The sequence below is a fragment of the Halichoeres trimaculatus genome, unplaced genomic scaffold (genome assembly GCF_033239565.1).
Source record: "Halichoeres trimaculatus isolate MK-OKI-2021-1 unplaced genomic scaffold, fHalTri1.1 fHalTri1_scaffold_5, whole genome shotgun sequence".
Classification (NCBI taxonomy): domain Eukaryota; kingdom Metazoa; phylum Chordata; class Actinopteri; order Labriformes; family Labridae; genus Halichoeres; species Halichoeres trimaculatus.
Genome location: NW_027437183.1, coordinates 2,299,920 through 2,324,320, shown reverse-complemented (window position 1 = coordinate 2,324,320; position 24,401 = coordinate 2,299,920). Strand labels below are relative to the sequence as shown.

The window sequence follows — 24,401 nt, the reverse complement described above, 5'->3', positions numbered from 1 at the left end:
TTTGTGCACTTATGATATATATATATTTTTAATATTTATCAAAAAAATTCTAAACTCTAAGAGTTGTTTGTGTTTCATTTGGACTTAATGTCAGAGTGACTGTGTTGTCTTTGATTAAAATGATCTGTCACTGATCATTTAAATTTTATGTATCAAAAGTGCTAGTAGTATCGGTGAGTACTCAAGAAGGAGTACTCGTACTGGTATCGCTCCGCATAAAAAGTGGTATCGAACATCCCTAATCATAACATGTAGGCCTGGCACAAAGGAAAGACTTGTTTCCATGTTGACAGAATCCTTTGCTCTGTTGGTCATACTATATGCTTGTTATAAGTGATTAATGTAGAAGATAACCCCCCCCCCAAAATAAATAAAAATAAAATAAAAATAAAAATAAATAAAATAAATAAATAAATAAATAGACAAATAAAAATTGCATGCCAAATCGCAATTGCAATATGTGTCCCAAAACATCACAATTACATTATTTTCCAAAATTGTTCATCCCTCATAAAAAACCAACCAGTCCCCTATCCCTGCAACTCAGTATATTCCAATTTACAGACTTGGTTGATTATATCACAATACAAACAATGTATAAAACAAAAACTGGTCAATTACCACTAAGTATTCTGATACTGTTTGTTATGAGAGACAATCAGTATAGTCTGAGGTGTACTTTAATTTTCCAAAAACCACAGATACAAACAAAAACTGAATTACATTGTCTGTCAATCAAAAGAGTTAATTTATGGAATTCCTCACCAGAAGAAATGAACACTTGTAGTACATTAAAATGCTAAAAAGACAGTACAAAAACCATATTATTCAGAAGTGTTCAATGGAAAATACTAATCAATAGGTTTGTGTTATTATTTACTTAGTTCAGATTGATCCAATTACTCAATAATCTTGCAGCAGTCTTGACACTCTTTCTGGATCTGGTTGTCCCTGTTGTGTCTCTGCAGCAGAAACCCCCTGCTGGCCTCAGACGGGATCACGCCGCCCTCTCAGAGTAACCCCCCCGACATGTCGCGCTGGAACCCGTTTGGCGAGGACAACTTCTCCAAACTGACCGAGGAGGAGCTGATCGACCGCGAGTTCGACCTGCTCAGAGCAAGCAAGTCCACGCCCATCATTTCACCATTTCATCCCTTACTTCATCATCTCATCCCTTAATCCCTCAGTTTCAGTCCTGTCACTCACCTTCTCCCTCCTCTCACAGAGAAACCCGTGGAGCGAGCAGCCAGCCTGGAAACGGACCGCCCCACGCCGGCTAAGCCCCTCCCCCCAGAGGACCTGTTTGGCTCAGTCCCATTTGTGGCCAGCGCAGGCAAGTCTTAGAGGAGTCTCTGCTGTGAGGACCAGCACTGTGGAGCCACCTGACCCCCTCTGACCCCCCTCTGACCCTCCTTTGACCCTCCCCTTTGACCCCTTCCTCTATAAACTCTGAGTCAGGTGTGTTTCTGTCAGTCTGCAGGTCAGAGGGAGGAGCAGAGCGCTTCATGTTAGAGCAAAACAGAGACATGAAGACGAACTCTGTGACACATTAAAGTCAGAGCAAAGCACCCGCTGTGTCAGGGTTTAGGGTTCAATTCCCTGCAGAGAGTTACAGAGGCGCTCGGCGTGAGATGCTCTGAGACTTTTAGACTCCTCTGAGGGCCAGCGAGACGAACACAAAACACGTTTCTGCAACTTCAACAGAGAAAAACAGACACTGCAAGAGAGGGGAGGAGGGCTGAGTGATGATAGACACACACACACACACACATACACACACAGGAGTGACACTTAAGAAAGGCTTTCTAATTAAAACAACACAAGTTAATTTCCAATCGATCCACTACATCAACCATCACTCAGCCCTGCTTCCTGTCCACAGCTCAAACACTTCCTGTTCCTATCAGCTGATCCCTGACACACACACCTGAGTCAAACACTTCCTCCTGATGGCAGCAATAAGCGTGTGTGCCTGATCACCTGTCAGGTGAGTCCAGTAGAAAGGCGTCTCAGTGAGAGCAGACTGTAGTCCCGCTCTCAGACCACCTGAAGCTTCGTGTCGAGTTCAACGTAATGATGCAATATAACCTCTGAGCACTTGAATGTAGGGGCGACGTATTTATCCGTCTAACTTTATGAAACCATATCTGACGTCTGATTGGATCAGAAACCAAACAGAGAGGTGACGTCATCCCGCCATCTTTGGGCTGGGACTTATTCCTGCAGGCTGGCATGAAAAGATTAGTGTTAACTGATTTTTGATCAGCTGTTTATCTTCCTGTTTGTGCCATCACAGCGTTCAGACACGCCGCTGAACCAGTCAGACCAGACTGATTATACTCGCTGATCTGACTCCTCTCTGACTTCCTGTTTCTATCAGCTGTTTTTCTGATCAGCTGTTCATCTGTCCAGATTGTCATCTGTCCATCTGTTTGTCCAATTAGCTCTTCATCAGCTGTTTGTATGACCAGCTGTTCTTGATCTGTTCGTCCAATCAGCTGTTCATCCATCCATCTGTTTATCTAATCAGCTGTTCATCTGTCTGGCTGTTTGTTGAATCAGCTGTTTATCTGTTTGTCCAACCAGCTGTTTATCTGTCCAGCTGTTTGTCCAATCAGCTGTTCTTTAGCTCTTTGTCCAATCAGCTGTTCATCCGTCCCCTTGTTTGTCCAATCAGCTGTTCATCTGTCCAACTGATTGTCCGATCAGCTGTTCTTTAGTGGTTTGTCTGATCAGCTGATCATCTGTCCAGCTTTTCTTCCAATCAGCTGTTCTTTAGCTCTTTGTCTGATCAGCTGTTTGCCTAGTCAGCTGTTAATTGGCTGTTTGTCTGATCAGCTGTTTGTCTGATCAGCTGCTCATCTGTCCAGATGTTTGCCTAGTCAGCTGTTCTTTAGCTGTTTGTCCAATCAGCTGTTCATCTATCCCACTGTTTGTCTGATCAGCTGTTTGTTCAATCAGCTGTTTGTCTGTCCAGCTGTTTGTCTGATCAGCTGTTTTTGTGATCAGCCCAGGTTTAACCCTTAAGTTAATGAGAGAAGGATCTCCTGTTTTCAATCCTGGTTTCAGGGATCCTCTGTTCTTGTATGAAGTTCCTCTCTGAGCTCACAGGACTTTGTTTCCCTCAGAGAGTGATCAGCAGGAGAGTTCAGCGTCTGCAGGTTTACTTTCTACTTCCTCAGAGGTAAAGTTCCTAAAACACAGAGAGCGTGCACACCTGGACCTGACCTGGTTTAGACCCTGAGGCTGATCCCCTCCCTCCTCTGTGTGTGTCAGACCCTGTGATGGCACATCTGTAGATGTTAGTGAGCGTGTGTGAGAGCGTGCTGATGGTTCCTGTTTCATACAATCCTAAAGGGCTGTATGTTTAACCCTCGCTGTGCTGCAACCTCCGCCTTAGAGCAGCACAGGAGATCATCTGTGTCATCCACACACACACACACACACACACACACACACACACACACACACACACACACACACACACACACACACACCTGAACTCTGATCATTGGGTTTAGCTGCAGGTAAGTCTGCTTCTGTCTCATGTGTGTGCTCACGTCACCAAAGCTTCATCTCAGCTGCGTTTTTCTTTCTGTTGGTTCATTGGAGAGACGGCCATGTCAGAAACATCCTGTTGGTGTGTACTGGTGGATGGGTTTTTATTAAGAAGTGAACATTATGCCAAAAATCAGAGAAAGGGACGATCACAGCACTTTATTTCCTCAAAGTGTGGAGGAGGAGTCCACTCTGATGTTTTTATGTTGAAGACTTTTCATTGTTTGCTTCTCGTCTGTGCGACATGTTGCTCTCAGCGTTCAGAGGATCAGTTTATGGTACGGCTCGTGCAGAGATGTCTCAAACATGTTCCTGTATCATCCTGTGAGTGTGAATGTATTTCTCTTTATAGAAATAAAAACCTTTTAAACCAAAGATTCACTTTGTTCCTTCTTTATGAAGTGTAAATCTCTCCACCAGCACACACACTGATGTTCCTCTAACAAACATGGCTGTCTCTGAGCGAACTGAACACTGAGACTCTGAGTCAGGTCGTCCTCCTCTAACAAAGCTCTGTCCTCTGAAGAATAGGGTTCAGCTGACTTGAAGGTCAAAGGTCAAAGTTCAGACTGATTTTTGTAGAAAAAGCAGCTGAAGAGTTAAAAACTGCAGTTCCCTGAGTGTCCACTAGAGGCTGTGTGCAGAAACAGCAGAATCCAGATATACTCTCATTCAAAAGCTGAACTGTACAGCAGAAATAAACGTTTTTACACACTGAGGCGTCATTATAACCAGTTATTGATAAAGTTATTGAACTGATGAGTTTGTCCATATAAGGGCGTGGCTGTTTGATTGACAGGTGGGCATCCTACCTTTATTTAACCAGGTAGGTCGCATTAAAAACCTCTTTAACAAGACAGACCTGGCCAAGACAGACAGCAGCTAAAACACAAAGTTACAGACAGGAAACACCAAAAGAGACAAAGTACAGTTAGTAAAAACCATAGACTGTAAAAAAAACAAAAACAAATGGAAGTCATCTTGCTTGGCTTGAGGTGAGGTCGCCTCAAAAACTGCTCCCCCTGGTGGCTGGCTGCAGTATAGGTCAAAAAATCTGTCTCCCCAGTCATTCCAGATGGGCTGTGGTCAAACTTTAAAAAATTATTACACCTGGTAGAAATGTTTCTCACGTCTGATTGTTGTGGTGATTTGAAGATATCATTTGGCTGCCTTGTATTCAAGTCCTCTTTTTTCTGAAAAGTTTCTTTTACATTAGTTATAAGAGGTTAAAAATGAGGTTTTACGTCATGTTTAACGATGATTGACAGCTGCCGTTCCTGTGTATTTTTTACCAAGGATTGTAAAATATGTTGGGAGGTAGAGTCAAGGAGTGATTAGACTCTCTAAAGAAAAAAACTATTATTAATTTTGTCACCTGGCTCCACTCAGATTCTCCCAGAATCCCTCACGAGCGTTTGGTACAGAGAGCATTATTTATTTTGTATGATAAAAACCCATAAATAGTGGGGAAGCTGGCTAAGAACTGCCTCATAAGCGAAGGTCTACCAACGTCAGAAACAAACTTTTAGGTTAAAATGCTGACAGAGAGGGAAAGACATCATCCTCCTTCACTAAACTTTATTTAAATACAGAATGACAGAGCTCTGATCTCACACCTGATCCAGGTAAACCATCACTCAGACCTGGACACAGAGTCGGTTTAATCTTAAATTTAATTGTTTGATTCAGGGTCTGGCGTCACAGCAGAGACACATCAAAGTGTGTGTTAAAGAGAGTCACTGGTTTTTAGTTTTGGAGTATTAATAATAATTCCAGTCAGACTGATCAAACACTTTAAATGTTTTTAAAAGGTAAATGTTGGTTTATCTTTATAAAGATCACAAACCCTCTCAATGATGTATAATCAACTCAGCAGATCTCAGTTTTTCTCACCTGAGCTGCACCTTTATCGAGCTAAACCAAGGCCAATGATTTTGTAAAGTAAAACAACGAAAAAAATATATCTGAAAAAAAAAAAGAAAAAAAGTTTGATCCTGATTTTTTTATTTAAATTAACTCTAAACCAGAACAAAAAATAAGCAATCCAAGAAAAAAATTATTCAGGTCTTTAATTTTTTATAACATTTTTTTCTCCAGTTTTTACTTTTAAATATTATTATAATTTTATTTTAGGTGTTTATTTTTTCAGGTGCAATTTTCTTTTTTTTTAATTAATTATTATTATTATTTTTATTATTATTATTATTATTTTTATTATTATTATTTATTTATATATTTATTTTTTAGCATTTTTTTGCGTTTCAGATTTTTTGATTCACGCATTTATTTATATTATTCATTTTATTTATTAGTTTATTTATTTTCAGATTTAAACTTTTCGCCCTGTTCTGGTGGCGTGGTCTCGACTAAGATTACATATAATCCAGGATCATCAATTACATTTTATTTTTTTAAAGTGTGTATGAATGTACATTGTCCCTCCTTATCAAATAAACTAAACTGAAATTGAAATTGAAGAAGGGTGTAGTATTGTGAGTGACAGTATAGCAAAAAAAAGCTCAAAACCTTACTTGGTGATGTTGCCTTCAGGGAACGTAAGAAGTTTCAGAGATATGACTCTAAAGAGCTGACACAAAACTGTTATTAAATTGAAAAATAGTTGCTTTGGTTAAGTGTTTTATTTTTTTTAAACTCAGGATCAAACTTCACATTTTCTGTTTCACTTTTTATTTCAAATTATTTTTTTTAATTTACAAAACTTTTGGCCTTAATTTAGCTCCAAACACCTTGACCTGTTCAGAGGATGACGAGGTAAAGACTGAGTTAAACTATTTTTGTTTCTTGAGTTTTCAGCCTCATGTTAGACTTCCTGTAAACTCAGGTGATAGTCAGAAAAATCTGTGAGCAGATCAGATTATAATCCAGGATCAGGAGAGTCTTATACCGCTCACTTCCTGTCAGTCTGTCCTCCTGCTAACGAGCATTGTTAGCATTCCTCCTCTCAGGGCTAACGCCTCAGAAATAAATGACCTCAGAGATTTTCCTCCAAACAACAGTGAGAGTTTAATCTGCTCAGATTAAATCTGAGAAACTTTATGAAGCTTAAATCTTCTCTGTGTGTCGTCTTAGCTTCATCGTCTTAGCCTCGGTCAGAGCAGCTTTCAGACCATATGGACCCCTCAGATCCTCCTCAGATCCTCCTCAGATCCCCCTCCAGCCTCCTTCTGCTTCACTTTGGGACAAACTGTTGGGATTAGAGTCTAAATTTAATCCTCATCCAAAGCCTCAAATTACAGAGAGCAGCAGCTCATCCTCTCAGTGCAAACGCTGAGATCATCAGCTGGGTCAGAGGTCAGAGAGTCTGAGACTTTTTGTTTTTTTCCTGCAGGTCCCGAAGTGACGACGAGCAGTCCGGTCTCTGAGGAGGTCAGCCGCCCTGATCCGGGTTCCTCTGGGTCTCTGCAGCTTCCTGTCGCCGTCAAAGACCCAAAACCAGCCAAGAGGAGCAGCCGAGCAGGAGACGAGTCCGACAGCGACTTTGAGTCTGACCCTCCATCACCGAAAAGCAGCGAGGACGAGGAGCAGGAGGAGGAGGAGGGTCTGAACAGCGAGCACGGTGAAGACACTGAGCCAGAGATCTCAGGACAGCGCCCCCTGCTGATGGACTCTGAAGAGGAGGACGACGAAGAGAAGCACAGCTCAGACTCAGACTGCGAGCGCGGCAGAGTCAAAGGGCGCTCGAAGAAAGGGTCAGGAGGCAAAGCGGCGGTCAGGAAGAGTCCTCGGGAGAGGTCGGGGCCAGCGCTGATCACGCCGCCTCAGTCGCCCAGCGGGGCTCGAGCTGCTCCGCCTCCAGACACTGTGGATGTGTTTGGCGCCGTTCCTTTCCTGGGCGGGGCTTCGCCTCCAACCGGACCTCCAGGAAACGCAGACATCTTCACTAAAGCACCTTTCCGGCAGGCGAGCCAGGAGCCACGAGCTGCAGACGAGTTTGACGTTTTCACCAAAGCGCCGTTCACCAGGAATCTGTCCAAGTCTGGACGGAGCGGAGGAGACGTCCCCATGGGCCAGACTCCGCCCATTTCCCCTGAGAGCATCGACATCTTCGGCTTCTCTCCCTTCCAGCCCGGCCCAACAGACCCGCCTCCCACCACCTCCCGGAGCGCGGAGGACATCTTCAGGCCGTCTTTCGAGGACTCGCCAAGTCCTCAGCACCAGCGGCTGAAGCAGCGCAGCCTCCAGAAGCTCTCGTCCCGCCAGAGGAAAACCAAGCAGGAGCCCGCAGCCGGGGGCAGCAACGGGAAACGCCACCACGGCACGCCAACCGGAGGACGCAAGACCAACAAGCCCACGTACCGGACCCCAGAGAGAGTCCGCAGACACAAGAAGGTGGGCCGCAGAGACTCGCAGAGCAGCAACGAGTTCCTGAGCACGTCGGACTCCAAAGAGAACATCAGCGTGGACGTGACCATGACGGAGGGGCGGGACAAAGGAGCCGCTCTGCCTGGCGAGGAGGCTCTGCTCGATCCTTTCGGAGCCAAACCGTTCCACCCTCAGGACGGAGGCCGATACCCCGGACTCACCGAGAGCAGGAGCGACACCAACGGGAAGTCCTGGACCGGGTCCCTCCACGCCACTCTTGGGGAAAGTGAGATGATGGATGACTTCGGGGCGGTGCCGTTCACAGAGATGGTGGTTCCAGGTGGACCTCAGCAGGCTCCGCCCCCTCAGCCAGTGGAGCTGGACCCTTTTGGGGCGGCCCCGTTCCCCTCGAAGCAGTGACTCAGATCCTCTTAGGGATCAATCATCAATCGTGACACAAGCTAACGAGCTAACGCTTCCTGTGTGCGTGCATCTCTGCGCCGGACTGAACCCTGTGGACGGAGTCACATATCTGTGAGCTCAAGCCTTTAATGCTGCATCCTAACGCTCCGAGGAATCTCCTGGACTCAGACTGTGACCCTTAGCTTAGCATTAGCGCTGCAGAAAGCTACTACAGCTGCCTTCTTTTTATTTCAGCACCGTGAAGCCTTACCAGAGCGGGCCGCCTCGATGCACCGCACCTCTGAGCCTCCACGTGACGGAGGAGGAGTCGTTTGGGAGTCGTTTGGGAGTCGACCTGACCACTGGGTTTGTTTTGGACCTTCTTCTCTATGCAGATTTCACAGTAGTCTTCATGCAGCCGTGTGTTTTTCACTTTGAATTTTAGAAGGGAAGAATCTTATGGGATCTGTTCCTGGGTCGGTTTAAATTTAGGCTCTTAACTGTTTCCTTTTTTTCTAGCCATGAACTTTACGTAAGAACTGTTAACGAACTTTTTTATTAAGTAATAACTCAACACTTCTGTGCAAATAAGAAATAAAACGCACCGACACAAACTGACCCGAAGTCTACATCTGTGTGTTCACAACCCAGATCATCCACAGACTCAACCTCCGACAGCGACATGTTGTTTAAACTTAAATACAAAGACTTAAAGTCGGGTCTTTAAGGTGCAGGAGAGGTTTTCAGCATTTGGCCAAACAGAAACAGGAAATGAGAGATTATGGTGATTTATGTTTGTGAAGTTTCTTTTTATTCAATTAGAAAAAATCTTTTTATATTTACACTACTGAGAGCAGACATGAAGAACAGCCATGTTGATCTACGGCAGATTTGGGGGGACAAAAAAGAGCTGAAATCTACCTGGAAGGAAGGCAGAGAAGAAGAGAGGGGCGTTGTTTTTACAGTAGAAGAAGAAGAAGACATTTATTTTGTTGTTTTTGCACCAAAGCATTTATATTAAGAGTGTTTTATGATTGAGAGTCACAAATGTGCATCAGATGAGTGTAAATCTATCACATTTTGGTCCCAAAGGAAGAAATGAAGAAAAACCAGGTATAGGGATGGGTACCGATTTAGGTACTTTTATAGGTACCGACTAAATTCTGTGAAAGGAATGGGTACCGGTTCACGTATAATCAAGTGTACCATGTTTAGGTACCCAAATGCATCCTTGCCACTGTGAAGGAGTGGAAAGGCGGGCAATTTTCCATGCTGGACATGAACACAGCATTGCAAAGTTATATACTGAAAAAAAAAAAACATGTTAAATTGATTTTTTATATCTATCGTTCCATCCAGGTATACAAACATATACATATATATATATATATATATATATATATATATATATATATATATATTTGTTTTTTTGGTGTACTACTGTGACAAAAAAATTCCCCCAAGGGGGATCAATAAATAATATTCTATTCTATTCTAAATATATATATATATATATATATATATATATATATATATATATATATATATATATATATATATATATATATATATATATATATATTTCATTATAAAAAATATGGATATCTTTCACCACATAAACGCAAAAAGTTCAAAAAATTGGTTCCATTGAGTACCGGTACGATATCGTTTCAAATGTGACAGGTGCCCATCTCAAAAAGGCTAGGCCTTGGCAGATAACAACTCTGCTGGGCGATATATGGTCCCACAATTATTGACAATAAATTATATTATTGACAATATTATTTTGAGACCAAATTAATCTCTAATATAAAAAATATATGTCCCAATAATAATACACCCTTTCAAATATAATAAACTTTTATTTCTCATGATTATTTTTTACTGAAGTAATTGGAATATCAATAACTTTTAAATATCCCAAATAAAAAAACAATAAAAATAAAATGGGCCCTCAGTCAAAAATTGCACTTGAATAAAAAACTGAGTTAAATGCAGAATTTCTTTTGTTAATTGTCACTCATTTAGCTCAGTTATTCTGAACGCTCCAAACCGAGGTAACTGGACCGTCCAGAGTTTGTGAAGACGTTTCTCCTCTCATTCATGAAGCTTCATAATCCTCATCCTAAACTACAAAAACAAACACGCACATGGCGATATATTGAGGCATGCTAAATCATTGAGTTCATTCTATTATTGAACGATTAAAGGATTTATTGACTATCCCAGGCCTAAAACTGGGACAGACAGCGACTAAAAGGAGAGTAAACCTGGGTGTAGAGTTTCAGAGCTGGGAGTCATCAGTGAAAAAGTTGGGTCTGAAGGACGACACTGAAGTTGGCTGTTTTCTGCTCCACAGGTAAAAGTTGGAGAACGTTCCCTTAGCAACGTTTATTGCTCTCCAGGTCATTGTTCATTATTTCTGGTATATTCTCTGCCTGTTGTTTCTCCAGCTATGAGACATGTTCCTTAGCATCAACGCCATCAACATGATGATCAGAGGGAATGACGCCACCTGAGTGATGGGATGATTTCGAAACAGATGAGCTCATTCATCATTTCTACATGCCGTACCTTTAAGAGGAGCGCTAACATTCCAGCAGACTGCACGCTGCAATAAGTTAAATCTTGATTTATTTTGAGTAAAATTGTCTCATTATACTCGATATGAGCCTCATTTAACTCATGGCAGGTGAATGTGGATCATACTGAGTCGAAAAAAAAAAAAAAATTCTTCTGAAAAAAAAAGACAAAAAAACTTGATAAAATTTCATTTTTTTGTGGGAATAATCGACCAATCAGGTGTTAGCAGGAAAAACAATGACACAACATTTCTCTTTGAAAATCTGTGAATAGGTATTAAAAAAATAATAATAATTAAAAATAATTATAATAATAAAAATATTATTATATTTTTTAATAATGATAATAATAATTAAAAAAAAATAAAATATTGTATATTTTTTATAATAATAATAATATAAATAATAATAATAATTATTATTATTATCATAATTTATTTATTTATCTATCTACTCTGTGTTCAAGGGACAGATTTTTTTATGTCTTTTGTGAAACTTCAGGATTATAAACCAGACCAGTCTGAAGTGTACATGGTATCCTTTATTTTGAGTTCAGCAGTTCGATTGCTCACATTTGAAAAGTCGAAATAGAAAAAGTCTACAAAAAGAGTCTGATCTGAAACCATCACAGACAGAGAGTACGGAGGAATAATTTAAACAGAGAAAAAACCTGAAAAGCACAAAACATCATTTTAAAACTCACAAACATTAAATATCAGAGACTCGATCCGAACTGAAGCAGCAAACACTCAAAGACTCGTCTGCTGACGGCGAACGACGACAGACGCTGACGACTCAAAGACACAAACACGTTCATCGTGTTTCAGTGCTTCGTCTACTAAAAGAAACTTTTTCCCCGCTAAAACAGCTTAACTCTGCAGTAACAGTCACAGGCCCACATGTAGGGGGCGCTCTTTAATGCTAAATCTTTAGATGTAAAAAAAAACTGTTGGTATTTGATCAATTCCCGGCCCCTGATTTGATCTTTACATGAAGTTTAAACTCTTAGGAAAGACTTTTAGAGCTGGACACTTTGACTTTAACATGTCATAAATGATTTTACATAAAACAAAATTCAGTTTGAACACAATGAATTCTTCTTCTCTGGTTTCTGGATCCGAATGCTCACACAGGAAACAGTTAAAGGGTTCACATCTGATTTCTCTTTAGTATAAAACTGTTTAACCCCACGCATGGACACTTTCCTCTGAATGAAGATAAAGACGAGAGCTGTTTCAAACATCTTTACGTTAGTGTTCACAAACAGCAGCAGCAGTAAAAATCTCTCAAACATACAAACACGTCATAATAAAAACTGGTTTTAAAAAGCAAACATGAACATTTAACAAAGTGATCCGCTCTGTTTGAGACACTGAACTTTACACGATGACGTCTGAGCTACAGGACGCGTCTTTGAACAGGCACTTAGAGATGCTAACAGATGCTAACAGAGATCTGGAGCTTCCTGTTTCTGCAGCTCAGTTTTAAACCTACTGTTCCTCTCAGCCGGTCTGAGCGCGCTCAGTGAGGGTAAGACAGTCCATGAGAAGTCCAGCTGTACAAAAGTGCATCCTGGGAAACACTGCAGAAACACACCACACACGCTCCTCAGACGTGTTGGGGGGCGTCAGGGCACGGCTGGCTGTGTCTGTACGCCATGATGAAACAGGAGGACTGGTGCCACCAGTAGAACATGAGGACCAGCAACAGGTGCCACACCTGGTGGCTGGAGCCCAGGTAGTTCAGCTGACCTGGGAACAGACAGAGGAGGAGATAAAACTTCAGCTACGGAAAAACATGTTCACATCGTCTGTTCTATCTGATTAACTTTACATTAACACTAAGAGAAATCTACCATCCAGGGTCTGATAAATCTGAAGGAGTCAGGTCTAACACCTGAGACAAACAGGAAGTAATGTCAGCCTCACCTGGGAAGTAACGCTCAGGAACTTTAGAGACATAGAAGATCAGAGCCAGCACGGCGATGAAGTACATGACGAGGACCCGAGGAACAAACGCCTGAAGGAGAGGAGAAACATGACCACGTAAATTTAAAAAAAATAATAACAAAAATAATAATAAAAAAAATGTATATATATATATATATATATATATATATATATATATATATATATATATATATATATATATATATAAATGTAAAAAAAAAGATGTATAAATAAATATAAAATAAAAAGATGTAACAACAAAAAACATTTACAGAAATTGAATCAACATTAAAAAAATATATGAAACATGCAGTTAATATAAAAAAATTGAAGTTTGTATAAAACATTAAGAAATAAATATAATCAAAATAAACCCACGAAAAATGTAAGAAAAAATAAACAATGTGAAATTAACAAAAAACATAATATAATAATATAAACAACAAATATTATAAATAAACATTTAAACAAATTAAAGCCAAAATATCGTAAAAATTTTCAAAACATTCAGTGAGCAAATCAATGTAAATTAAAAATGTAAACACCTCCGGAAATGTACGCCACATCTGGACGAGCTTAAAGATGTGGTGTCAGTGTAACCATGGAAACCGTCAGTGCTCACCTGTACCAGCTCGGAGCCAAAGCCCCCGGTCAGGCAGATCCAGTGCACCGTGGGCAGCAGGCCGTACCCGGCCACGCAGCAGAAGATGAGCGAGCGGAGCTGCTTCCACTGTTTGCTGAGGTAGAGAGGATGAATCTGAGCGAAGAACACGGCCAGGATCATCGCCAGCACCGTCACCAGGTACACCTGCCGCCAGTACTGCAGACACAGAGGGGTCAGAGGGTCACATCAAAGTCTACATACATGAAGTCTTTATTGAAGCTGCCTGTGTTTCATCTGTCTGTGTTTCAGCTGTCTGTGTTTCAGCTGTCTGTGTTTCATTTGTCTGTGTTTCATCTGTCTGTGTTTCATCTGTCTGTGTTTCAGCTGTCTGTGTTTCATCTGTCTGTGTTTCAGCTGTCTGTGTTTCAGCTGTCTGTGTCTGAAGCTGTCTGTGTTTCAGCTGTCTGTGTTTCAGCTGTCTGTGTATGAAGCTGTCTGTGTTTCAGCTGTCTGTGTATGAAGCTGTCTGTGTTTCAGCTGTCTGTGTTTCAGCTGTCTGTGTTTCATCTGTCTGTGTTTCAGTTGTCTGTGTTTAATCTGTCTGTGTTTCACCTGTCTGTGTTTCAGCTGTCTGTGTTTCAGCTGTCTGTGTGTCACCTGTCTGTGTTTCAGCTGTCTGTGTTTCAGCTGTCTGTGTTTCAGCTGTCTGTGTTTCAGCTGTTTGTGTTTGAAGCTGTCTGTGTTTCAGCTGTCTGTGTTTCATCTGTCTGTGTTTCAGCTGTCTGTGTTTAATCTGTCTGTGTTTCACCTGTCTGTGTTTCAGCTGTCTGTGTTTCAGCTGTCTGTGTTTCAGCTGTCTGTGTTTCACCTGTCTGTGTTTCAGCTGTCTGTGTTTCAGCTGTGTGTGTTTCAGCTGTCTGTGTTTCAGCTGTTTGTGTTTGAAGCTGTCTGTGTTTCAGCTGTCTGTGCTTCAGCTGTCTGTGTTTCAGCTGTCTGTGTTTGAAGCTGTCTGTGTTTCAGCTGTCTGTGTTTGAAGCTGTCTGTGTTTTATCTGTCTGTGCTTCATCTGTCTGTGTTTCATCTGTCTGTGTTTCAGCTGTCTGTGTTTCATCTGTCTGTGTTTCAGCTGTCTGTGTTTCATCTGTCTGTGTTTCAGCTGTCTGTGTTTTATCTGTCTGTGTTTCAGCTGTCTGTGTTTCAGCTGTCTGTGTCTGAAGCTGTCTGTGTTTTATCTGTCTGTGCTTCATCTGTCTGTGTTTCATCTGTCTGTGTTTCAGCTGTCTGTGTTTCATCTGTCTGTGTTTCAGCTGTCTGTGTTTCAGCTGTCTGTGTCTGAAGCTGTCTGTGTTTCATCTGTCTGTATTTCAGCTGTCTGTGTCTGAAGCTGTCTGTGTCTGAAGCTGGTGGATGCGTCACAGCGTGGACAGCCTGCTCTCCGTCCCTTCTGTCCCTGTGTGTGGATGTAGGCCTCCGTCCAGTCCCACGTCCTCCTCTAACCAGTCCTGCTGAATTTCACAGTGAATAAATTTGCACCCAGAACAAGGCCCCGCTCTGCTGCAGCCAATTTTCAGAGCTCTTCTCCTCACAGACAGCGTGTTCTCTCCTCCAAATCTGCGTCTCTGCAGCCCTCTCAGAGACGGCGCTCTCAGGCTAAATATAAAAAGCAGTTTCCATCGGGGACTTGGCGAGCCGCAGGAGTGGAGCCACCCAGCAGCAGAGCCCGAGTCTTGGCAGGGACGGGGGCCCTTCGCTGAGACGGCTCCCAGACTCGCGAACGTCATATGGTGGGGAACAGGAGTGACGGACCGCTCTGTGAACGCAGCCATCTGGTTTGGGCTGGAGCAGATTTCAGCTGCGTTCTGGGGGCAAAATAAGCCGAGGCGTCCAACATGCGGGGGAAAGCGAAGAGGACGAGCTCAGCCAAACTCTTCAGCAGGAAGACACCAAAGAAGAAGAGAAGAAACAGAGAGGAGGAGGAGGAGGAGGAGGAGGAGGAGGAGGAGGTGGGCGGCTGGAAGGAGAACTGAATCATCAGAGGAGGGTTTCCAAACGGCGAGCAGCAAAGGTGTCGTGTTTCTGCTTCACCGAGAACAATGAGTCAAAGAGACGAGCCAGAGCGACGCTACGCCTCACATTTATTCAATTACAGAGAAACAGGGAGGGAGGAGCAGGGACAGACAGGATCCGAGAAGGAGCAGGGACAGACTGGATCCGAGGAGGAGCAGGGACAGACAGGATCCGAGAAGGAGCAGGGACAGACAGGATCCGAGAAGGAGCAGGGACAGACTGGATCCAGACTAAAGCTCTGAGGGTTTCCAGAAGGTGTACAAGTCCTGGACCTCAAATATTCTGCTGGAAGTTCTCTGACGGACCCTGTCCTGCAGGGTGCTCACAGTTATCACGGTTTTGTGGTCACGTTTTTTTGGTGTATGTTGTTGTTTGTAACACCCCAGATTACCATATACCCTAATAATCCACCATTAACAGATTATTTTTAATCTATTCTGTCGTGTTAAATCATGAAAACCCTGAAAGAATGAGGCTGTTTCCCATTAAAACATCATTAAAGCTGACTCAAACATTGCTAGTTTCAACTCCTCAGTAAGGAAAGTCTCTATTGTCTGTCCCAGAAGCCACTAATTTGCAGAATAATCCAATTGCATGTAATTGTCATGGACTTTGTAGGAGAGAAAAATAACGTGGGAGAGACAGAAATCAGGAAAAACACAACATTATAAATAAGTTTTAACTACAAATGAACTTTCTTCTGTCCATTCTTGTTTTTTTATGTCTAAATATCAACCCTCCTCTTTATCTGGGCTGGGGACCGGCAGAAGTGACCATAATGAGACACACACTTGGTGATTTCATCTGCTGTGAGTGAGGACTGTCTGTGTGTGTTTTGGATAGAGGGGCTCACACACGCTGACCACTGAGGAGATCAAAGCACGCTAACCTCAGATTCTCCAAAGTCCAAAAAAGACACAAGAATTGTCGTCTTTAGAAAAACTTTCTAGAGGGGTCTCAAAAGTCATTAAACGTAGAGACAAAGTCTCTAAGTTGGCAACACTCAGTCGGGGTTTTATCCTCCACTTTCTTTCCGCCATCATCAAAGCTCAGACTGAGAGGCCGTTTACATGACAACGGTTTCATGACGACACGTTTACATGGAAATGTAATTTGAATGTGTTTCACTTTCTTTTGTATTGTTGATTGGTATGAACTTGCGATATTTGGTCAGGTCCACTCCCCTTCATTGCCCGAAAAAAATGGATATTTCTGCGGATTAGGACTAATTTTTCCAGGGGAGTTTTTTTTTTTGCTAGAAAGGAGCGTTGAACATGGAGTGTTTTTGAGGAGGTGTTCGGACGGATTTAACTCGGGACGTCGTGGCTGTGTGGTGGCAGCGGTGGGCCTGACTTCCTCAGTCGCTTGTTTTTCTTTTCTTCCTTTCTTTTTGTTTAATCTTTCGTTGGACTGAGACAGGACTCACTACCTTTGAGGATGACTTTTGGAAGGACAGCGTGACTTTGGACATTTTCTTTTCGGGATTTCGGTTTATTCTAAGTTCGTAGCAGGAAGGTATGGGAGTTTTGTCCATATGGTGTTTTGTGTTATTTGGTGTCTGTAAATATAATCTTCATTATTTCACAATCGAATTGAGGTTTTTCGTCACTAAAAAATGTTTTGGAAGTGTAATTGACCGGGCTGTCATTTTAACGGGTTAATTAGATTAATTAATTACACCGCAAATTAACGCGTTATAAAAATTAACGCAGATTAATCTGGATCCCAAAAACCGCAGGGGGTTCAAAAGCGCAAATGCCTGTCATTTACTAACTGTTTGTCCTATTCAAAAGCTGTAAAAAAAAAAAAAAAAAAAAAAAAAAGTGGTGTTCTTGTCAGATTCTCAAGTTTCCAACGGTCCCTGAATGTATCACACCTGACGTCAGCAACATACTTTAAACTGGGGGGAAGCCAGAGTGATTTTTGTGAGACTGCCGTCCACATCTTGTTTATTCACACGTCCTTTTTGAAAATCTGTAGAAAATCAACTTTTTGCTCAATTCTGTAAAAAACAGATAATTCTACACTCTTTACTGCTTTAAACAAGCCCAAAATGATCGATATATGTCTTGTATTTAAATCTAAAGAATTCTTTGAAAATTGCCTTCCATCTTCCTGGTGTCGTGTTTCAGCTTCACTTTTCTTTAATCCAAGACTTGAATTAAGTGTTTTGTACATAGTTCCTCACAGTTTTTAGCCTTTAGCCCTGGTTCTCCTGACCTCATAGAAGTATAGAAGTTCATATTGCAGTGAAAATTGAGTCCACATCGAGTAAAAATGTGACAGAAGCAAAAACCGTCCTACAAATCAAATCAGCTTATCTTAGGTGCAGGACTGTGTAGATTTTGTAAAGATAGAACCATAAAACTTTTTCATGTGTTCCTTATGCCTCAGGGTACCTAAAAATGTGTTGTATATATTCCCACCTTATTTTATTTTTATTTTTTTATGTCTTTTAATGTAATTTTAATGTCCAGGAATTCAAATTCTTTATTTTGGGACCTTAAGCAGATATGAGATTAAAATGTTAATAATTCGATTAATTAATTACAAACCCTGTAATTAATTAGATTAATTTTTTTAATTCCCTGACAGCACTAGTAATTGATCTAGAGGTGAGCTGGCTGATTGGGAGAAATTTATTTTTTTTACTCAACCAGTCGGCTGTGTCTATTTCCTGGCGCTATAGACTCTCCTCCTGCCTGAGTGTAGTGACATTTCATTTATTGCCAAATGAGATAACATGAATTGTTACACTCCTACACTCACATACTGCAAAACCTGGGCCTGTTTAGCACAAAGCTGACATCCTGACTTCTTTACCCCCTTAGCAATAGCTCTGCAGGCAGGTGGTGTTAATGGCTCTGTTACAGTCTGCAACATTTTTGATTCAGCAACAAGTTCAGCAATGTGGTACCTAGCTTTGAGGGCTTGCTGTTTGGGACCATGGCGTTATTGGATAGCAGCAAGCACGATTACACAACATTACTATTAATGTTCTCATTAGACTGAATCTGAGCCACATCCCCTCATAAGTCTGAAAAAAACGTCCAATTTTAAGATCTTTCAGACTTAAAAAGACGCTTTAACTGTTTGTGAAGAGTAAAAAGAAGAAACATGTACTTGTTTAGTTTCTTCACACAGTAATTTTCCTTTCAGTTTCAGTCTGCAGGAAACTCACGTTGTTGCAGTAGAAGGTGTAGAAGACTCCGGGGACGTAGCAGCCCAGGATGCCGATGGAGACGCCAGCGTAGTCCAACGCCATCCAGCGGCGGCAGGTCTTCTCTGAGCGGTGGCAGCAGAACAGGTGATACCCAACGGAGCAGAGCATGCAGAGCTGAAGAAGAGGAGGAAGAGGAAGGTTTTAAAACACAGAAGGTGTGAGAGGAACAGCAGACAGACAGAGGAAAATATTGATGATCCAACGAGCGCTGATCTCTGGATTCAGACGCTGTCAGGACTCTGCGGTGGGCTCAGACCGCCAACTGCTGGACCCATTATCTTTCATTTGTTGGGAGAAGCTGCCAATGTTTGGGAGGAGGTCTGAGGTCTCTGCAGGCGCTCGGATGAAGGTAACACCAACACGTCAACACACGTTCAGTCTCCAAGACAGTTGGCTGGTTTGAAATCAGCACATCGCTCGACACGAGGAGGACGAGCTCCACGAGCTGAGCGAGGCGGACAGAGTCAGCACGCAGAGAAATAAAATGTCTGCTCAAATCATCCTGATCATTTCTCTGGAAACACGTCTCAGACTGAAATCTACATCTCAACTTAGAGATCAGACTTCTACTGGAGAAACCAAACCATCATTTTACACACGAGATGAAGAGCTGAGGAGTTTTCTGTCCGTCTGAGGAGTTCAACCCAAACAACCTGACTCTGCTTTAAAAAACACCTTAAACAATCAGTAAATGTAGATTCTGTAAAATAAAAACCTGCTGAGGGGGTCTGTACCTGGAAGCAGAAGAGTCCGATGGAGTAGATGACGTAGTCCTCTCTGGAGGCGCCGAAGGCGGGCAGCACCGAGGACATGTTGTACACGCCGACGCAGAAGAAGAGCAGGAAGCCCAGCAGATGGCTCCAGATATTCACCGTCTCATTGGACAGGATGAAGAGGCTGCTCACAGGAGACAAGAAACACACAGTTCAGCTCCAGGAACCTGAACCATCAAAATCATATTCAATTAGTTCATTTTGTAAAGTCAAACCTTTCTTCTTCTTCTGTTTTTGGGGCTGTTACACAGTCTCAATGAAGGACAGTGACAGAAAATAGATATTTACAAACACAGCAGTCTCCGTTGATTAGTCTCTCTTCAGTCATGTTGGGCTGTGAAACCTCAAACCTGTTGACTCCTGATCTGGCTCCACTCGTAATGTCCATTTATCATCTTTGCCAAGCTAAATGAATGCGTCACAGCTTCACGTCCGTCAAAAATAGGATGGCTGTGTATTACCTACAACATGACAAACCTCGAGGTCGTCTCCACAGAGACCGCTGTGGCCTTGTCATCAGACGGCACTAACGTTGTTGAGTCTGGGTGGGGATGAAATCTACGGGCTTACACATACACAGGAAGTCACATGGCACACACGCCTCCTCCGTTATAGTTCAGCTGCAGAGGGTTGATGCGCACATGCCTGAGTAAGGCTGCGTACGGGCCCCTCCGTGGCTGAGCAGTGACATCTGTGCAACTGAGGTGGGGTTTTTTTCTTAATCTCAAACTACACCCCCTGTTGGGAATCGTTTGGAATTGACATTTTTTTCCCTCTTTTTCCCAATGTTTTTATTTCATATCAGTGGTGATTGCTCTAAGACTGCAAGTGAAGCTCAGCTTCCCCTAAAATGTCCCACTAAAAAGTGTTGATATGTTCTGCTGTGTGAACATTTCATTGATAAAATCTGAGCTAGAATTCCTTCATCTTTAGTTCAGAATCAGCTCCTATCACAGGTAACTGGCTCCACCTCCTTCTCATTCATCCCCGCAGCGTCTCAGAGCTTTAACACAGTCGGACGCTGAGCGTCTTCTGACTTAAGCGGGGAAGCGTAGAGTGGGTTGTTCCACTGTGGAAACTGGACGGTCATTGGATAAACGCTGGGCTTTGTCCCGCCCATCGGACGCTCAGCGTCTCTGGGGGTCTATGAGGCAGTGGGCTGGCCTGGACGCTGGGCTTCTGCATGATGATTGGATGATCTGTCTGAGGCTGAATCCCTTTTTGATTGATAGTGAAATGAGCCAGTCAGCGATCTTGAAGTATAACCCTCCACCGGAGCATCTTCTGAGATGTTTTGGTCTGATCCGGAGACATCGATCCCCAGAGAGTTTACCTTTCTTAAAAACAACGAGTGTTGAGAGAACACTGTTGAAATCCTTGGAAAAAACACCTGGTTGGTACGACAGGGTCACAGATCATTTTCTTGAAAAGGAACAGAGGGTTGAATTTACGTTTACATAAATAAACAAATTCATGATGTAGGCCAGAAAAAAATGAGTTTCCCCTCTGTGACTGACCAGCAGCTGCCACTGGTTTATATCTATTACAAAGGGGCACTGGGCACGCTAGCAGCTCCTAGGTTAATCCCTGTATTCCCATGTCACTGTCTGTCTTCTTATAGGTCTTGGAAGAGATGTATCTGAAAGGAAATTTCCCCTCGAGGATCAATTAAGTATTCTGATTCTGATTCTGATTCTGACTTGACACACTGACTTGAGTGGAAACCTCTCAGATCCGTTTGACGTGACGGAACGAAGACGCACTGCAGACAGATCTGGTGTATTTCAGCTCCTGTTCAGCTGCTGAGCTCCAGGAGGAAACAGAAGACAATGACTTCCTGTGAAGTTTTACAATCTAAGGGTGTATTCACCACCTCAGATTCAGGGGCAAAAATGATCCAACTGTAGCGGTTTTCACTTGGTTTGTTTGTGTTCACAAGGCAAAAGTCTGCTGCAGTCCAAAGTTGTAAAGAAATACCACGTGCGATCAGTCTCCTCTTCTTCTGCTTCTTCTTCTACTGTTTTTGACTGTACAGTTGTCAACTGAGCTCATTACTGCTCGTATTACTACAGTGTGTGCCACAGTTATGAGTCAGTTGTGTCAGTTTTGGGGGTTGTGAATACACCCTAAGCAGGCAGACTTTCATCAGGAGGAAACACTTTGATGTGGCGTATTCAAAGTTCATAAAAAGGATAATCCCAGCTACACTCTGTCCACAGTTCTGGGTCACTTCAGTGTTTACCTGCTGTATCAAACAAAGAGACGGAGGTGGAGGAAGCGTCTCACCTCTTGATGCAGAGTCTGGAGGGCAGGTAAGCTCTGTACCCATCTGTGATGTACGGGTTCTCCCTCAGGAACACGGGGATCTGTTCGTACGTGTAGAGTCTGATACCTCGAGGAACCAGAACGGGCCAGTACTGATACCCTCCCAGCTCAATGTAGTGAGAGCTCGGCCCGCTCTTTGGAGGTTTCTGAGGCATGGCTGGACCACGGGAGTCTGATTTACTCAGACCTGAAGCAGAGAGCAGAGAGAAATTTATTAGTTAGTCTAAATTACATTGATTGACATTGTGTTTTCAATATGTTGAGGTAAAGAAAAGCTGATTTTCCTTTATAACCAATTAATTTATCTTACTCTCATGAGAAAACAGATGGTTTTCTCCTGAAAAAAAGTCTTGAAACTAGGGATGCACGATATTGGATTTTTGCCGATATCCGATATGCCGATATATCGAAACCCCTTTTGGCCGATACCGATACCAATAATCACAAGTTTGTTTGTTTTTTTCACCGTAAAGAAAGCTTAGTCTATCCTGTAGTGGAATTTATATGTTACTCTTATTGTGACGGTCTTATTTGTTTAAGAAACACACATAAAACAAGACAAAACAATAGATTTTACCATAAATAAGAAATGTATTATGTTTTCAAACTCAAGACATTCAGTATTGAAATACAGAAAAATAATTTCTTTAGATCACATGAACTTTAAATGTACAATGCATTTTTAAACATAACCAAGTTGCATTTGATTATTTTGGAGCTACTGTAACAACCTGGTGACAGACACAGAGCTCTGCAGTGCAAATAAATGAAGTGCTACATTTTATTTAAGGAGCTTATTTTTCAGATGGAAAATAATAATAATCCTAACTGAACAGCACCTTATTGGTTGTGCATATCGGCAGAAATTTTCATATCTGCCGATACCGATAAACGTGTTTTTAAGCTTTTATCAGCCGATACCGATATTGTGCCGATAATATTGTGCATCCCTACTTGAAACAGCAACAATTAAATTATTTTGGTAGGTGAACCCACAGTTTGATACAGTCAACTCTAAATAAAAAGCAGCCTTTCATATAAACAGCTTCACAGAGGTCAGTTCAGACTCCCTGTTTGTTTTGAGGTTTTTAACTCAGACATCAATGTTAAAATCATGTGAAGATAAGAGAAGTGAAAACTGTGGTAGCACTGAGTCTGTCTGATTATCTCCAGATGTGTCAGTAAACTATCAAACATACATTATTCAGCTCCATCATGTCTTATATTTATGATCTCAAGTAACAAACTTAACACCAACATACAGCACATACTGACTATTAACCAAACTCCATTCAGAAATATGGAGCTATTTAATTCAAAGCTCACCTCAGGTACTTTTTAAAGAGTCTCATAATCCACTTTGTCTCCTGTTAACAGCCTAATACCAAAACAATATTAACATAAAGCTCTAATTTAAGGATAAACCTTCATGCTAGCCGTTTCCAAACCAAACTACCTCTCCTGGCTTCACAGTGTTGAGCTGTTGCTTTGTACAGAGCGGATCAAAGCTCAGACTAAGTCTGTAAAAGTTGTGATTTTATTGACCTAACGGTTTTCTTCATTGAGTTTATGACAGCCGAATTCCTTCACTGATCCCCCTGAAGATTAAACCAGTTTAATATAATTGATGAGATAAAACTAGAGGTGGAAAAACAGGAGAATGTTAAATCATCTAAATCTTTAATTGAGGTTTGGTGACAGGAGGCTAACTCCGGAGCTAACAGCTGATCTAAAGCCGCTTAAAGTCTGAAAAAACTCACCCTTCAGTTTGGAATAAGAGTAGTTTGATCCATCCTGAGGTTTATAAGAACTACTCCTCATTTATGATTATTTACAGCCTTCCGTTTATCTTCATTCAAAGATCTTAGTCTAAAAACAGCTCACGGGTTTTTAACTTTTAGCTAACATCTCCAACAAATCACTACTGACGTCACCGGGGAAGGACCCCGGAGGTGTGTTCGCAGACCGCCTGAACAATAACAACGAAGAGAGAGACCAGACCGGAGAAACCAGGCCACAGAGACCGGACCCGTTTCTTGTCTTTTCAGATACAACGTCAGATAATTTACACCAGGACAAACAGGTAAAAAAAAAAAACAAACAAAAAAAAAAACACATTATATCGGGCTATTATAACCTACGGAAGCGTATTGCATTCACTTGAAGAAAAAAAAAAAACAACTCAGGTTTTTCAGAGTAATTTATTCTTCAGTCGTTTTTTGTGGTGATTAATTTTGTTTTTCTGATAATATTTTTTTATTGGTTTGTTTTTGTTATAATTATTATATTAGTTTGTTTTTTGTTATAAATATTTCTGTTTAATGAGTATTTTTTTGTGGTAATTAATTTTTTTTTCTGATAAATTTTTTTATTGGTTTGTTTTTTGTTATAATTATTTCTGTTTTTATGAGAATTTTTTTTTTCTGTTTTCAGATTACTTTTTTCCTGTTACGAGTAATTTTTTCCTGAAGTATCGAGATACTTAGAAATCCCGCGAGAACCTCAACCTGCTGTTTCTCGTGGTAATTTTTTCTTTACTCATAAAAACAGAGCTAGTTATACCAAAAAACAAAATAATAAAAAAAATAATAATCA

At 41.7% G+C, this 24,401-nt stretch overlaps 2 protein-coding genes across 2 annotated transcripts in view; one reads left to right on the top strand and one right to left on the bottom strand.

Annotated features, from left to right (window-relative positions):
- bmp2k (BMP2 inducible kinase) overlaps nucleotides 1-8,896 on the top strand; it is a 41,994-nt gene extending 33,098 nt beyond the window's left edge. The window contains exons 14-16 of the mRNA XM_074669918.1: nucleotides 969-1,120; nucleotides 1,226-1,333; nucleotides 6,908-8,896. Coding sequence (XP_074526019.1) covers nucleotides 969-1,120; nucleotides 1,226-1,333; nucleotides 6,908-8,301 — 1,654 coding nt within the window. The 3' untranslated portion in view covers nucleotides 8,302-8,896. The remainder of the gene's footprint in view (nucleotides 1-968; nucleotides 1,121-1,225; nucleotides 1,334-6,907) is intronic.
- Nucleotides 8,897-11,396: 2,500 nt separating this feature from the next.
- paqr3a (progestin and adipoQ receptor family member IIIa) lies at nucleotides 11,397-23,764 on the bottom strand. Its single transcript, XM_074669369.1, has 7 exons — nucleotides 23,567-23,764; nucleotides 21,768-21,993; nucleotides 19,443-19,605; nucleotides 18,667-18,822; nucleotides 13,437-13,634; nucleotides 12,794-12,884; nucleotides 11,397-12,616 (listed from the first exon to the last, which is right to left on the bottom strand). Exons 1-7 carry the CDS (start codon nucleotides 23,625-23,627, stop codon nucleotides 12,474-12,476), a joined length of 1,038 nt encoding a protein of 345 aa, XP_074525470.1. The 5' UTR covers nucleotides 23,628-23,764; the 3' UTR covers nucleotides 11,397-12,473.
- Between the last annotated feature and the right edge of the window lie 637 nt (nucleotides 23,765-24,401).

Excerpts from the sequence above, each read along its gene's own strand:
- paqr3a (XM_074669369.1), bottom strand. The coding sequence starts at position 23,627 with ATGAGGAGTAGTTCTTATAAACCTCAGGATGGATCAAACTACTCTTAT. Across the intron at positions 21,994-23,566 it reads CTCTTATTCCAAACTGAAGG|GTCTGAGTAAATCAGACTCC; the intron begins GTGAGTTTTTTC and ends TCTCTGCTTCAG. Across the intron at positions 18,823-19,442 it reads TCGGACTCTTCTGCTTCCAG|CTCTGCATGCTCTGCTCCGT; the intron begins GTACAGACCCCC and ends CCTCTTCTTCAG.